This window comes from Uranotaenia lowii, chromosome 2 (assembly GCF_029784155.1).
Source record: "Uranotaenia lowii strain MFRU-FL chromosome 2, ASM2978415v1, whole genome shotgun sequence".
Taxonomy (NCBI): Eukaryota; Metazoa; Arthropoda; class Insecta; order Diptera; family Culicidae; genus Uranotaenia; species Uranotaenia lowii.
Window position 1 is genome coordinate 250,491,445 of NC_073692.1, and position 13,435 is coordinate 250,504,879.

The 13,435-nt window shown below is 43.8% G+C and overlaps 2 protein-coding genes across 2 annotated transcripts; one reads left to right on the top strand and one right to left on the bottom strand.

Annotated features, from left to right (window-relative positions):
• Window positions 1-3,245: 3,245 nt before the first annotated feature.
• LOC129742505 (uncharacterized) lies at window positions 3,246-4,472 on the bottom strand. Its single transcript, XM_055734406.1, has one exon. It carries the CDS (start codon window positions 4,470-4,472, stop codon window positions 3,246-3,248), a length of 1,227 nt encoding a protein of 408 aa, XP_055590381.1.
• Window positions 4,473-4,666: 194 nt separating this feature from the next.
• LOC129742506 (uncharacterized) lies at window positions 4,667-7,834 on the top strand (the record flags this gene model as incomplete). Its single annotated transcript, XM_055734407.1, has 4 exons — window positions 4,667-4,802; window positions 6,672-6,821; window positions 6,910-7,171; window positions 7,232-7,834. Coding segments are annotated over 4 exons (696 nt in total), but the record flags the coding sequence as incomplete, so codon positions are not given.
• Between the last annotated feature and the right edge of the window lie 5,601 nt (window positions 7,835-13,435).

Consider the following 13,435-nt stretch of genomic DNA (forward strand, 5'->3'; position numbering starts at 1 on the left):
TTTCGGTGAGATCGTCGAGTTTGCTCTGCATATCTGGTTGTGTTTGGGCGAGCAAAACAATATCGTCAGCCAGGTCAAGGTCGTTCAGTTGCTCCATTGTTGAAGGATTCCACGGCAATCCTCGGTTCGGTGCACAGTCAATCGATCCAATCAGAATCTCATCCATTACGATGAGAAAAAGTAGCGGTGATAGAATACATCCTTGTCTCACTCCAGCAGTTACCGGGATTGGTTCGGACAAGACACCGTCGTGCAAGACCTTGCACGAAAATGCCTCGTACTGTGCTTCGATGAGATGGACTAGTTTCTCTGGGACCCCTCGTCGCCTTAGAGCCGCCCAGATGTTTTCATGGTTAAGTCGGTCGAATGCTTTTTCGAAATCAACGAACACCAGCAGAAGAGAGTCCTGGAATTCGTTGATTTGTTCCAGTATGATTCGTAGCGTTGTGATGTGGTCCACACATGATCGTCCGGATCGGAATCCAGCTTGTTGCCGTCGGAGTGTAGCGTCTATTTTCTCCTGGATCCTGTTCAGGATCACTTTGCAGAGTACTTTGAGGGTTGTACAGATCAACGTTATGCCTCGCCAGTTACCGCACTCTGTCAGGTCTCCTTTCTTCGGGACCTTTACGAGGATACCCTGCATCCAGTCGGCCGGGAATGTTGCAGTATCCCAGATGTCAGCGAAAAGACGGTGCAACATTTGTGCTGATAGGGCAGGGTCGGCTTTGAGCATTTCAGCAGGGATGCAATCGATCCCAGGTGCTTTGTTGGATTTCATGTTTTTGATTGCCGCTTCTATTTCAGCCAGCGAAGGCGCTTCCGAGTTGACGCCATTTATGCGACTTACTGTTGGCGCTTCGAGCTGCAGATTCTGTTGGCCATCGCTATTCGTGACTCGGAAGAGTTGTTCGAAGTGCTCAGTCCATCGTTTGAGCTGATCTGTTCGATCGGTCAATAACTGACCTGCTCGGTCTTTTAGCGGCATTCTTGCATTAGTCCTTGCACCACTGAGGCGGCGAGAAATGTCATAAAGTAATCGGATATCTCCATTGGCGGCGGCTCTTTCTCCCTCTTCGGCTAGGGAGTTTGTCCAGGCTCTCTTGTCTCGTCTACAAGCTCGTTTAACTGCCTTTTCCAGCTCCGCATATCGTAAGCGGGCGGCTGCTTTGGCTGACCCGGTACATGCCTGCTCAATTCCGACTTTCGCCTTTCTCCGATCATCGACCATCCTCCAAGTTTCATCCGACATCCATTCACTTCTTCTTCCACAAACTTTACCGAGAGTACCATGGCTCGTCGTGATAAAGGCATTCTTGATTCCACACCACTGTTCTTCGACTGTTCCGTCTGTCGGCAGCTCCGAGGCTCGGGATTCTAGCTGTTCAACGTATGCCCTTTTCACCTCTGGATTCTCCAACCGGCGGACGTCGTATCGACACCCGACTTTCTCCTCGCGCCGTTGGACACGCGCAACTCTCAGTCGTATCTCGCCAAGGACGAGGTGATGGTCAGATGCAATGTCTGCGCTTCGTTTGTTGCGGACATCAAGAAGGCTCCTTCTCCATTTTCGGCTGATGCAGATGTGGTCAATTTGATTTTCTGTTCGGCCATCTCGGGATACCCAAGTGACCTTATGTGCTGGTCGATGGGGGAAGAGCGATCCGCCGATCACCATGTTGTTGTTTCCACAAAATTCTACAAACAGTTCTCCGTTTTCGCTCATCTGTCCTAGGCCATGGCGTCCCATGATGCGCTCAAGGTCCTGATTGTCGGAGCCAATCTTTGCGTTGAAGTCGCCCAAATGGATTTGAATGTCACCCTTCGGAGTTCTCTCAACCACGCTGTTCAGTTGACTGTAAAACTGCTCTTTCTCCTGCAAGTCGGCAACGTCAGTTGGCGCATAACACTGGACCATTGTAAGGTTTCTAACCCGTGTTCTGAATCTGGCTACGGTTATTCTTTCGTTTATCGGTTCCCATCTAATGAGGGCCGCGTAGGCCTGCGGGCTTAACAGGAAACCAACTCCTCGTTCCCGAGTAGCATGTTCTCCTCGTATGCCAGAGTAAAGCAGGACTTGCCCGGATTGTGTCTTGTGTTCTCCAGTATTAGGCCAACGGACTTCGCTCAATCCCAGAATTTCAAGCTTGAGGCAGATGCTCTAGCTATTTTGAAAGACTCGAGGGCACTTGGTTTTCGAGGATCATCATTGGGAATTCGCCTTAGTGTGCGAAGGGTTTTTCTTCTTAGCTTTATCGCATCACGGACTTCAGGTCCCCACCAGGGGACGGAGGTTTTACCGGGAATTCCTTTAGATCGAGGGATAAATTTAGTACCGGCTTCTAAAAGTATTGAGTTAAAGGAGTCGACGTTGTTCGGAACAGAGAGTGAGATAAGGTGATCAACATGATTTTGATAGCCAAACCAGTCGGCTTCCTGGTAGCGCCAACGGGGTCTGGTGGCTACTATTGTGGTAGGGTGTTCAATTTTAACTAGAATCGGGAGGTGGTCACTTCCTCCACTGTCATCGAGGACGTTCCAGCGGAATTTGGATCCATGAGACAAAGAGGTGATGCTTAGGTCCAGGGCGGACGTGTTGCCAGTGCTGGGGCATATGCGGGTGTGGGAACCGTTGTTCAGAATAGTTAGACTGTTTGCTAGGGCGAAATCACTGAGAAAACGACCACGTCGGTCGACTGTTTTGCCTCCCCATTCAGTAGAATGGGCGTTAAAATCACCTAGTAACATTATAGGGGGTGGAATTTGAGGAATGAGATCTTCCAGGCCCTTGGCGAAATCTTGATAGGGAAGTGATGGCGAGGCATAGAGGGAGACAATTGAGATGTTTATTGGAGCCTGTAGACGGATGCAGATGATGTTGAGATTTGATTGGATGGGGATTGGGGAAAAGGGGAAACCGTTTTTTATACCGAGACAGACGCCTCTACTGTGGGGATTGGTGGAGTCTTTGTGGGTAATAATTTGATAGCCTTTGATTGCGTTTCGATTGATAGATGTATCTGAAATAAGGGTTTCTTGTAATGCGAGGATAATCGGTGAATATTTGGCAACAAGGATTTGAATTTCCGGTAGACGAGCTTTAAAACCCAAAATATTCCACTGGATAGCAATATTGGTTACAGTTTTGTACGTAGGAATGTTGGAAGCCATATCAAGAGTAGTGAGAAAAATCTTCAAATAGCGTTCAGGTAGGAGGGCCAGTGGAAAATAAAGTAAAAATCGACTTACCGGCGGTTGGGCAATTTGATTGGTTGGTTACCGTACCTGGGGATTTCGAAGTCAGAGTCGGACTGGGTGGATGGTCTCCTGGTTTTGTTCATGCGAACTGGAGAGGTCTTTTCGGGAGATTCGGTACCACGGCCACGCTTCGGGGTCGAGCTGAGCGGTTGGGAGTCGTCGGCAGTGTCCATTGATGCTTCGCTGTTGGAGTCCGTTAAGGTGGTGTCCGATTCGTCACTTTGGATTTTCTTTTTGGTTTCCAGTTCCCAGATCCTGGCTAAGAGTTCGATATTCTTCTTGACCAGATTCGCGATTTGTTTTTCCAGCTCAAAAATTTTGTTGTTGTCTTCTTGGGGTGATGAATTAGTGTTGGCAATGCGTTGTTGAACCTTTGATATGATGGCTGAGTTTTTTCGAGAATGAAACTCTTTTGCGGCTTCGGAGTGGCTGATACCCAGATCCACACGGATCCGGATGATACTCTGTTCTTGTTGGTAAGCGGGGCATAATCTGTTGGTTGTTGAGTGATCGCCTCTGCAGTTGTTACAGTGGGGATCTTTTGGACAATCGGCATGAATATTATTTTCACCGCAGTTTTGGCAAATGGGAGTGTTCGAGCATTTGCCCTTGGTATGACCAAATCTTCCACAGGTAAAACATTGCATTGGCCTTGGGTAGTAGGGCCTAGTAGGAACACGGAGGTACCCGAACCAGACATGGGTTGGAGGAACGGTGCCGCTGAAGGTAAGCACCATTGTGTTAGTAGGCGTTGTTTTTTCGTTGATTTTCCTGGTAAAGCGATAAACTTTGACGACATTTTGGTCTTCGAGAGCCTGACAGATTTCGTTTTCCGTGAGATCTGCAACCTCTCTGCACGAAACCACGCACTGGCATGTGTTTTTGGTGGGATGTGGCACAACTGAGACCGGTGTATCGTCGATAAGTTTCTTCAGTTGAAGAAGTTTATCGAATTGTTGCTGGCTTCGAACTTTCAGCAGGACAGCTTTTCCTCCGTCGGTTGGGCTGGCACCATCGATGCGACCAGCAATCTGGTCAATCGATTTGGCGATGATGAAGGGGTTTTGGGGCAGCTTGAATTTGTCACCAGGTTTCAATATGAGGAAGCGGACCTCACCATGGACATCGTTTGGATCCATCCATCTGGGAAGAGTCCTCGAGTTCCGGTTGGAAGGACCGGGAAGGGGCCCCCAGGGTGGAATAGATTCCGCCATGAAGACCGAAAACAAATTTCGGTGGGAGCAGCAGCAGGGAAATTAATGATTCACTTTTTGTAGAACAAAACTGTACTGAGAACGAACTATTTGTATCTCACAAAACGAAAGAGAGCGAACAGGCTGAGAGCAATCCAAAACACGTCCGTTCGTGACAACGTTTCACTTGCGAATGATTAAATGTGTGAATCGGGTGCGACATCGATCAAACCAACTCGCTGCTGCTGATCAGCTTTCTGTTGCCGATCAGCTGGAGGGGAAATTTGTCTCATTCGTCCTTTGATTCGTTGAACTTGCACTTACGCCCAAATGTTTCTGAGGCAATTACCGGTAAGTTTTCAATTTCTATGACATAGTGAATGTTACCTTAGTGAGTTATCGAGTGTAGCGGTAAATTTATTAGTGAATGCGTAATAAAAGTGTGAATCGGGTGATTGTGTGACTAACAGCAGCAGGCTGCTGCCGATCAGCCTGCTGCTGTTAGTTGTTAGGTTTGCTGCTACTGCTGCTGTTCGGTTTCTTTTCCTTGCTGCATTATTGTACAGCGTTCGAAAGCCTTGAGTATCGATTTAAGAACGCCTGAAAACAAGAATCTGAAATAATATTGCCAGGTTGATATTCTGATTACCTCTACCTGTATACACTGCTTGCTCATGGAATCCATAGCGAATATGCTAGGTTTTTCTTCCTCTGCACATTCGCCGTTTGGAAGAAGGGACGTAAGCAACATTGAAATGGGCAAGCAAGGTTTTGTTTCATTCGTCATTTTGAAAGTCTTAAATTTTATACATTAAAATGGTTTAAATTGATTGTTTTATCAATCGTATAGGTAGATAATGTTATAATGAAGCCTTTTTAGTGAATATCTCAGTTTTTAAAATTTTGTTTCATTCGACGTAATGAAAGCTCACGCGAGAAATGTTCTTTCATACGAATCTATAAAATCAAAAAAATGTTAAGCTACTATTGTAAAGACAGCATGTACATACTCGAAAACTGGTTTCATTAGTTTGTCACGCGAAGACGAGTAAAAGAGGTTGCTTTCTCTACTTTCGTTGACCATTTCCATTGCTAGACATTCATTCATTCGTCGAAGATCTTGCGTTCTACTGAGATTTGGTATAGCGTGTTAGGCTTAATTTGTAACATCAATGGAGCGAAAGAACGCCCAGCTACCAGTTTTATTGAGTTGCTTTTTTGTTTTACTATGGTTCTATCAAATCAGTGCTGTACATCAGAAAAACTACATTTGGCAACCTGAAACAGCTGAAGAATTGAGGCAGTATATTAGTGAGTATATCAACATTGACTATCTGAAATCGAAACTAGACATCTATGAAGACGATGGTTGGTTAACCATGGGTTATACAACCACCGAATGATGCCATAATCAACCTTTAAATCACTTTATTGACATCCATTGTCAATATAGTATCACCAGTACCAAGTACGCCTGATTCATAATTCTGAATTCTGGTTCTAAAATATAATACTAGAATCTGATGCTGAATAGCAGTGTACTGTGTGTTGAACATGATTCCATTATTTAAATTAAGAGAGTGGGTCGATCTAGCTACATATTTTAAAACAGCACAAAGCGGATTCAAAAAGTTGAGCATTGATTTATAACAGCATTATTACCGAAAAAATAACGTTATTATTAGATAATGTAGATCAGTTGTTCTACCCAAAGCGCTCTAGTTTTGACCTTTCCACCTATCAATTTTCATTTCTGTCTCAATTGCTCTCTGATTAGAATTACAATGTGTTGATATGCCATAAACTTAGATAAGAATATATCCCAGCGGCGATTAAAATAAGATAACGAAATCTGATTCTGGACTGAAGCCTAATGAATCTTATTTTTGATATTCTATGTTCGGAAAATTTCAACAGTGGTTCAGGAAAATTTCACCTCATTGCATGTAGGTATAAGTTATGCCAAGAAAAACGAACCAGCATAAAAAACTATGAATTTCAATCAGAAAACCGTGATTGTATTTTTCCTATTATAGTCCTTTTTTGTGAAATTTTCCAGCCACGAACAGTACCAAGAAATTCCTTCAGCAGCTGTTAACTTCAAAATTGATAATTGTGTCAAAATCGATACTAAAAAATTGACTTTGCTTGATATATAAATAAGATTTTTACAAAAACTTCCTATTGATGTACATAGTTAACAAAAAAAACTCTTGACAGATAGCACCTTGGCCGGGACGAATAGTAGAGACAAATCCAATGCTCCACAACTGAAACAGATTCCACCAGTTCCAAACCCTTTTGCAGGCGTTTCCAGCATTATCAAGAATGGATGTAATTGTTTGAGCGGATTGTGTAGCTGTTGTACAGGTAAATAGTGTATGCATTTGTTTGACCTACACGTTAACACAAAGGCAAAGATTCAAAGAGATTCAAATCTTTTTTTTAATTATTTCAGGTGTTTTCAGACTACGAGGATGTATGAACTTAACATATATTCCGGACGATTTTGCATTTGACTTTAAAATGCTGATCAACAACCATGTTCTGTACCGCAATAAGATCGCTGGAAAAAATCCAAAACCCGTTTGCGTAAATCCACCTCGGTTGGATTTCATTGAAGTATGTGCGAGGTTCTACGATCTATATTTCGTTGGACGTAATATGCATGTTTGCTTGGAAATGAACGGAAACTTCGAAGGTTTTGAGCTGTTTTCACGGTATTTCAATGACTATTTTTTTCGAATACAAATATCTCTAATTAACTGTGCACGTTTTAGGGAGTTCAACTGTTTACGGATGGGTGATAAAGGTATAAAAATACTCAAGCCTGGAGAGGAGTCTGGCATTCAGAAACCCCCAGGCCTAGAAGCTGAAATTGATGCTGGTACGGAAGATATCGATGATTACGACGAAATATTAGCCTAAGTTGAAAAATATAATTGTTATTCGCAAAAAAATAACTTATTTAGGTCAGAAAATTGTAAAAAAAGTCAGTCTTCCGTGGTTTGGACAAATTTGGTTCTTTGTTTTCGACCGCTACGATCTCCGGTAGATTCTCGGAACGCCCCGAAAACAATGTCAGGTTGGTCTTCTACTGCCAAGTTGTCTTGTAAGTTTGATTCAGCTTCCCTCTAAGATGTAATTTATTTTCTAGGTAAATTTTATTATAATTGTATGTAATTCGAGCCAATTTGAATAAAAATAAATACAAGAATGTTAGTTATTTTTCTATTTGGTATCTAAGGCTTATCATTTAGAACAAACGCGTACACTTTAAAAAACAATTCGTTTGATTGAATGAACCGTTATGAAGGAAATGAAATTTATTTATAATTTATTATTAATCATTCAAATACCCCTGCTTTATCTTGAAATCTGTCCTTTAGCTTTGCACACTTTTTCAGTTATGTACTGAGCTATTATTTTTACCACAGGAGCAAAATCCTTCGAAAATTATGCATTTTAAAACAAATTTACCTGAAAAACCCATTCGAATCTGATAGCAATCTAGCTACGAGCAGACTTCTCGAAAAATTGATAAAAAAATCAGGTATTTACATAAATTTCTTCGTCCATCAGAACACCTGCAGTTGTACAGATTGCGATCCATGAAACTGCCCATTATTTGCTACTAGCTGATTTTACCCGGCCTTGCTCGGATTCACATAAAATAAAAATCGTAATGAACAGTTGAAATTTTGCTTTCATTATTATAAAACATTTGACCCATGTAAGCTTGTAAGTTTTGCTATATAGTCTTTTAAAAGTGTTGATTGCGTTCATTTACTGTGTCTAACGTTCACATATTATTGAAAAACTTATTGTTATGAGGTTTGTGTAAAGACATTTAAAATAATTTACATTTTTAGGAAGCTTGAATAGGTTCAGCCTTTTTTTATCTTCAAATGATAAAACGTGATAAAACTGTTTTTATTTTATCTTTCCCATCCCTCATCTTAAAATATATCTTTTGGAGATGATCCATTGGCATATAGGGATCTCCCCGTACAATGTTATATTCAAGTTTTATTTTCTTAGATATTTCTAAGAAGGCTTCGAACCTTACTGAACCTTGTTGAAGACTCACTTTGCATGTTTTTCAATTGGATCTGCGCTTTTTTCACTGTTTAATTTCACACTGTCTTATGATTAGCTTTTTTTTTTTAAATGTTGTTCCACTAATAGCTTTTTGAAGTTATCGGAACCGAAATCATAATATGAGCGATTTCTATGCTATTAATGCTATGGAAAAGGATTTATCTGAGTGCTATTTCAACGTTTCTATGTTTTTACACAAATATCCCATTAATTATTATGAAGAGTGATCAATGTAAAAATCTTAGATATCATTTGTTTGAATTCGCAGTACTAAACGGTTTTAGTTTTTTTCATAATCAGGTGGTAGAATTGAACACAATTGATGACCAACAATAACTCGATAGCTATAAATTAACCAATGAAAATGAATTGTATAAAACTAAAAACCTCATATATTTGATTTTAAGTTTTTCATATAATGTACGTCCACTTTTCAAATCCCCCGACTGCTATCAAAGCGTTGCAATCGCACCCTTTAAATTTTGACTCTGAATTTAATTGATTTTCTTTCTCTTATATGAGGAATTCCAAAAATATGAAAATGGTTGTTTCTAAAAAGCTGCAGCAGGAATTTATGAAAATCGGTTCATTAGTTATCGGCACTCGTTCCAAATAGTTCTTCGGCTGAAGAAGTCAATTCGTTATGAAGATGAATCATCACATCCATATTTCACATACTGTGTATTCTTGTAGACTCTCTACGCCTCCCAGGGACCACTTGTAACAGTTATATTTATTAGTCATGTATTCAGTAACGTATTTTGCGCACACAAGTAGCACATAATTAGAAAAAACTTATGCTGAAGTTCTCTCAGTGTGGAACTTTTCACATCACTCTGGAACACCCCTCGTACGGTGTAAATGTCAAAAAGAAGGAAATTAAAAACGGAGAAATCATTTTTCGGAGTGTCGAAAAGAAAAGAAAAAAAAAAAAATACGGAAAATTGCTGACGTGGTGTTTGAAGAAAAAAGCGCGCGGACACTTTTCTTATTGAGCGCGTTGGTGAAAAGCGTCGGTTCGACCGTAACCGGAAGGCGGAGAACGATCAGCAGGATCCGGACATCATCACGATAGTCGACATTCTCCGGTGCCGATTCCGGATTGCACCGAGCAAGAATTCAACGGTTCTGGCGGCTGCTGGTTGTCCCGCCTATCAAAAACGGTTCGGAAAACGCTGCGGGGAAGGCCTTGGACGCTCAGACACAGCGCTCCTTTCAAAGCTGCAAAAAACCTTGAGCGGGCTGATTGCCGAAGACCAACGGGCAGAGCCAGTCAGTCGGAGCGCACTACATCGCATTGGCATTAGGGAAGACCCATAGCACAACAGCCCCAATATCGGGGCTTTTTTGCTTTTTTGTTTCCCCTCTTTAGTCCCCAGCAGCCAAGCCGTAGCCACACCACGTCAACTCACGTCGGCGCGCCTCACTGTTCGCCAGTCACCTGGGTCGGGTACGATCAAGCGATCCGCATCCGGGTTGCCAACGGGCATCGCAGCAGCCAGGTTCCGTCGTCTGGTGATAACCAGTCTGCCAACCGGGCAGCAGTAACAATAACGGCCATCTGGGCCTGGTCCGACAAGCGATCCACATCCGGGGCGTCAACGAGCATCGCAGCAGTAAGGTTCCGTGGTCCGGTGACTACAAACCGGCCAACCGGGCGTCAGCAACAACAACAACAGCCATCTGGGCCTGGTCCGATCAGGCGATCCGCATCCTGGTCGCCAGCGGGTATCGCAGAAGCAGAGTTCCGTGGTCCGGTGACTACAAACCGGCCAACCTGGCATCAGCAACAACAACAATCACGCTTCGCAAGCCGTCGCAAGAAGTCATCACAGAAGCGGACTTTGCTGGGGCTCCTCGGAGGCCTACGGGCGACCGTAGCAGCAAAATTGTATCCGGTCTCGACATCAGGCCAGCTTTGGTTCATCGATCACAGGGGAAGTACCCACCAAATGATCGCGACACCACTCTCGCAAGGCAAGAGAGGCGAGAAGGCAACCATCTCGATCCGTACTGCATCGCTAGCGGAATCCTGTGTTGCTGGATCAGCACTTTTGGGCAAGTCAGCAAGTTGATGGCAGTGGGCACTCGAGTCGATGGGCGAGCAGCTACCAGTAGTGCATGTGCATGCCGCGCCGGAAGTAAAGTCAGAGTGAGTAAAGCGTTTTATTGAATACATGCAATCATGAAAACATAAATTTTATTAGTTGTGGCATATTTGGTGATGAGGAGCTTTACCGTATGCACTCCCACGCCCGTTCATATAAAGAAAAAACCTCGAACATTGGCGCCCAACTACAATTAACCCACATTTTTGATTGTTTTTGTGGTATCTTTATGTTGCTGTTTAGTTTATGCAGCATATTTTGAAGTTTAAAAGTTTGGCAATTTGTATTTAAGATTATTAGACCCTTTTTTCAAAATGGATATGGATCCAGCTTGTCTTTCTGAAGACGAGGTGAGTTATGAGTTGGCGCTACGTCACGTAGCAAATTTAAGCTCTCTTCCTAGAAGAGCGAAAGCGTTGAAACTTCGGCAAATTATGCTAGAAGATATAAGAAGCAATAAAATTTACGACAATTCTTCGCACATAATGGATGCGGAGCAAAATATTCGTGTCTGTCAAGAACGCGTACATACTTTGCTTGATCAATTAAAAACGGCCTACAAAGCAGCCGATTATCAGTTTATGCGTCAAGCCATTTCGCGTCTGATTCATTATCGGGATCGTCTAGCGATAGTTGAACCAACATCAAAGCTAGAAGACATGTATAAAACTCTCACTCTTCTGGTTCAATGTTCATTAGAGGACATTGAAGACGTGTTAAATAATCCGCGGAAGAAAGTAAGTGGACAAGTGCTAAGTGCTAGTGAGGATTATGGTGCAGCAGCAGTGGATCTGAGCGCATCCCGAGCCGAGTCGAGCAGAACAGGAACCATTCCAAAAGCTTCGAGGGACAGGATCGCAGCCAGCTCGAATCAGCTAGTCGACATCGGAAAGGAGCAGCCAGCTCGCAGTGCATCGCAGTCGGAGGCCAACTCATTCAGTTCAGGACGCGAAAGCACGTACTTAGGGAATTCACCATGGGTGAGCGGAGTTGCCGCAGTTGAAGAACCAGTTTCGAGGAGACATCTGCAGAGGCAACTGCTTTCAGACCGAGAGCGCAACGTGCACGAATCGCAGCAGGCAGCATCATACCTGCGCGGCGCTGAAGAACGTAATTTTGGGTCACAGCCACAACAGTTTAGTCGTCATCGTGCAGCTAGAAGCAGCGAGAAGCTTGGGTTTCAGGAAGACGACTCTGCTCCGCCACCGTACGCTTCAAGAGAAGCGGGAGAGTCATTTGCGAGGAATGAGTACAGCCGGTTAAGAGATGAATTACTGGAGCGATATATGCGACGTGAACAGGAAGCAAACCAACAACGGCGCTGGGAAGACCGACGTTCTTCGAGCAAGGCGATTCACAATTGGCAGATTTTCTACAAAGGTGAGAGGGATGGCGCGTCGTTGAACGAATTTATTCAAAGCGTGGAGGTGTTCGCATTGTCAGAAGAGGTTCCGGAGCAAGTTTTGTTGCAGAACATCAAGCACTTATTGAAAGGTGATGCTTTAAAGTGGTACGCGAGAGCATTCTTGAGAGGCGATTTGAGATCCTGGGGTGATTTCAAGCGGTTAATCCGGGGAGAGTTCCTACCAAGCAGCTACGCATACATTTTGAGGGCTGAGGCATATCATCGGCTCCAAGGGGAGCAAGAAACTTTTAGTGACTTCTTCGCAGACATTTCTACACTGTTCAGCTATGCAAATCCTCCCGCAACGGATAGAGAGAAATTGTTTATAATAAAAAAGAACATGAATTCTACGTACGCTCCGGTAGCAGCAGCACAGCAAGCAGCTTCGGTTGAACAACTGGTAGAAGCATGTAAGGAATTCGACGAGCTCAGAAAGCTCCAACAGCTGCAGCGGCGAATGCTACTTCCGGCAGCATCGCTGTTAGAACCATCGCTCGCTACGCCAGTGCCAGTACAACGCGCTAATCGCAGTGCTCCGATGAATCAGCGCTACGGAAGAGTCAATGTGCTAGAAGAAATGAACAGTCGCAGAAATGAAGAAGCAGTGAGTTCATACGGTGAATCGTCGGTGATCAACAGTAGCAACAAGGTGGAAGATCGTTTGGAGGAACTGATTCATCAGGTCGACGCATTGAGGGTGAGATTTGAACGCAGGGAGCAAAACACTACAAACACGCGGGAAAATCAATCGCGACCGGCCGTGTCCGGTCAGGAGCAACCAGAACCAACGAGCGTAAACACTCGACCACCAATGATTTGCTGGAATTGCGACGAGGAGGGACATCGCTTTATGGATTGTTCCAAACCACAAGCGATACTATTCTGCTATCGGTGTGGGCAAAAAGGTTTTTCGTTAAGGAGCTGCCCAAGTTGCCGTCATCGTTCGGGAAACGCCCCGGCGGGGAACTAGTAACGGAGGGACCAAATTCCTCGCCATGTTTTGATGATCCTTCCCAAATACCGGATTTCAACAACATCAACTCTTTAGTCATCAATCTAAACAACGACAATCGACCGCATGCAGTAATCGAAGTCCTGGGAAAAAGCATCACTGGTCTGTTAGATAGCGGGGCGAACTGCTCGCTTCTCGGAGGAAGCTGTGTACAGCTAGTGGAGCAGCTAAAATTGCGGAAAGGATCGTTGGCTGGAGGAATTAAGACTGCAGATGGAACGGAGCATCATTTCCAAACGTTTGTTCGTCTACCTATTGCTTACAATGGAAAGACCCGAGTAATCCCAGTATTGCTTTTACCGACCCTGCCGGATTGCGTGATTCTGGGGATGAACTTTTGGAATGAATTCGGAGTCAA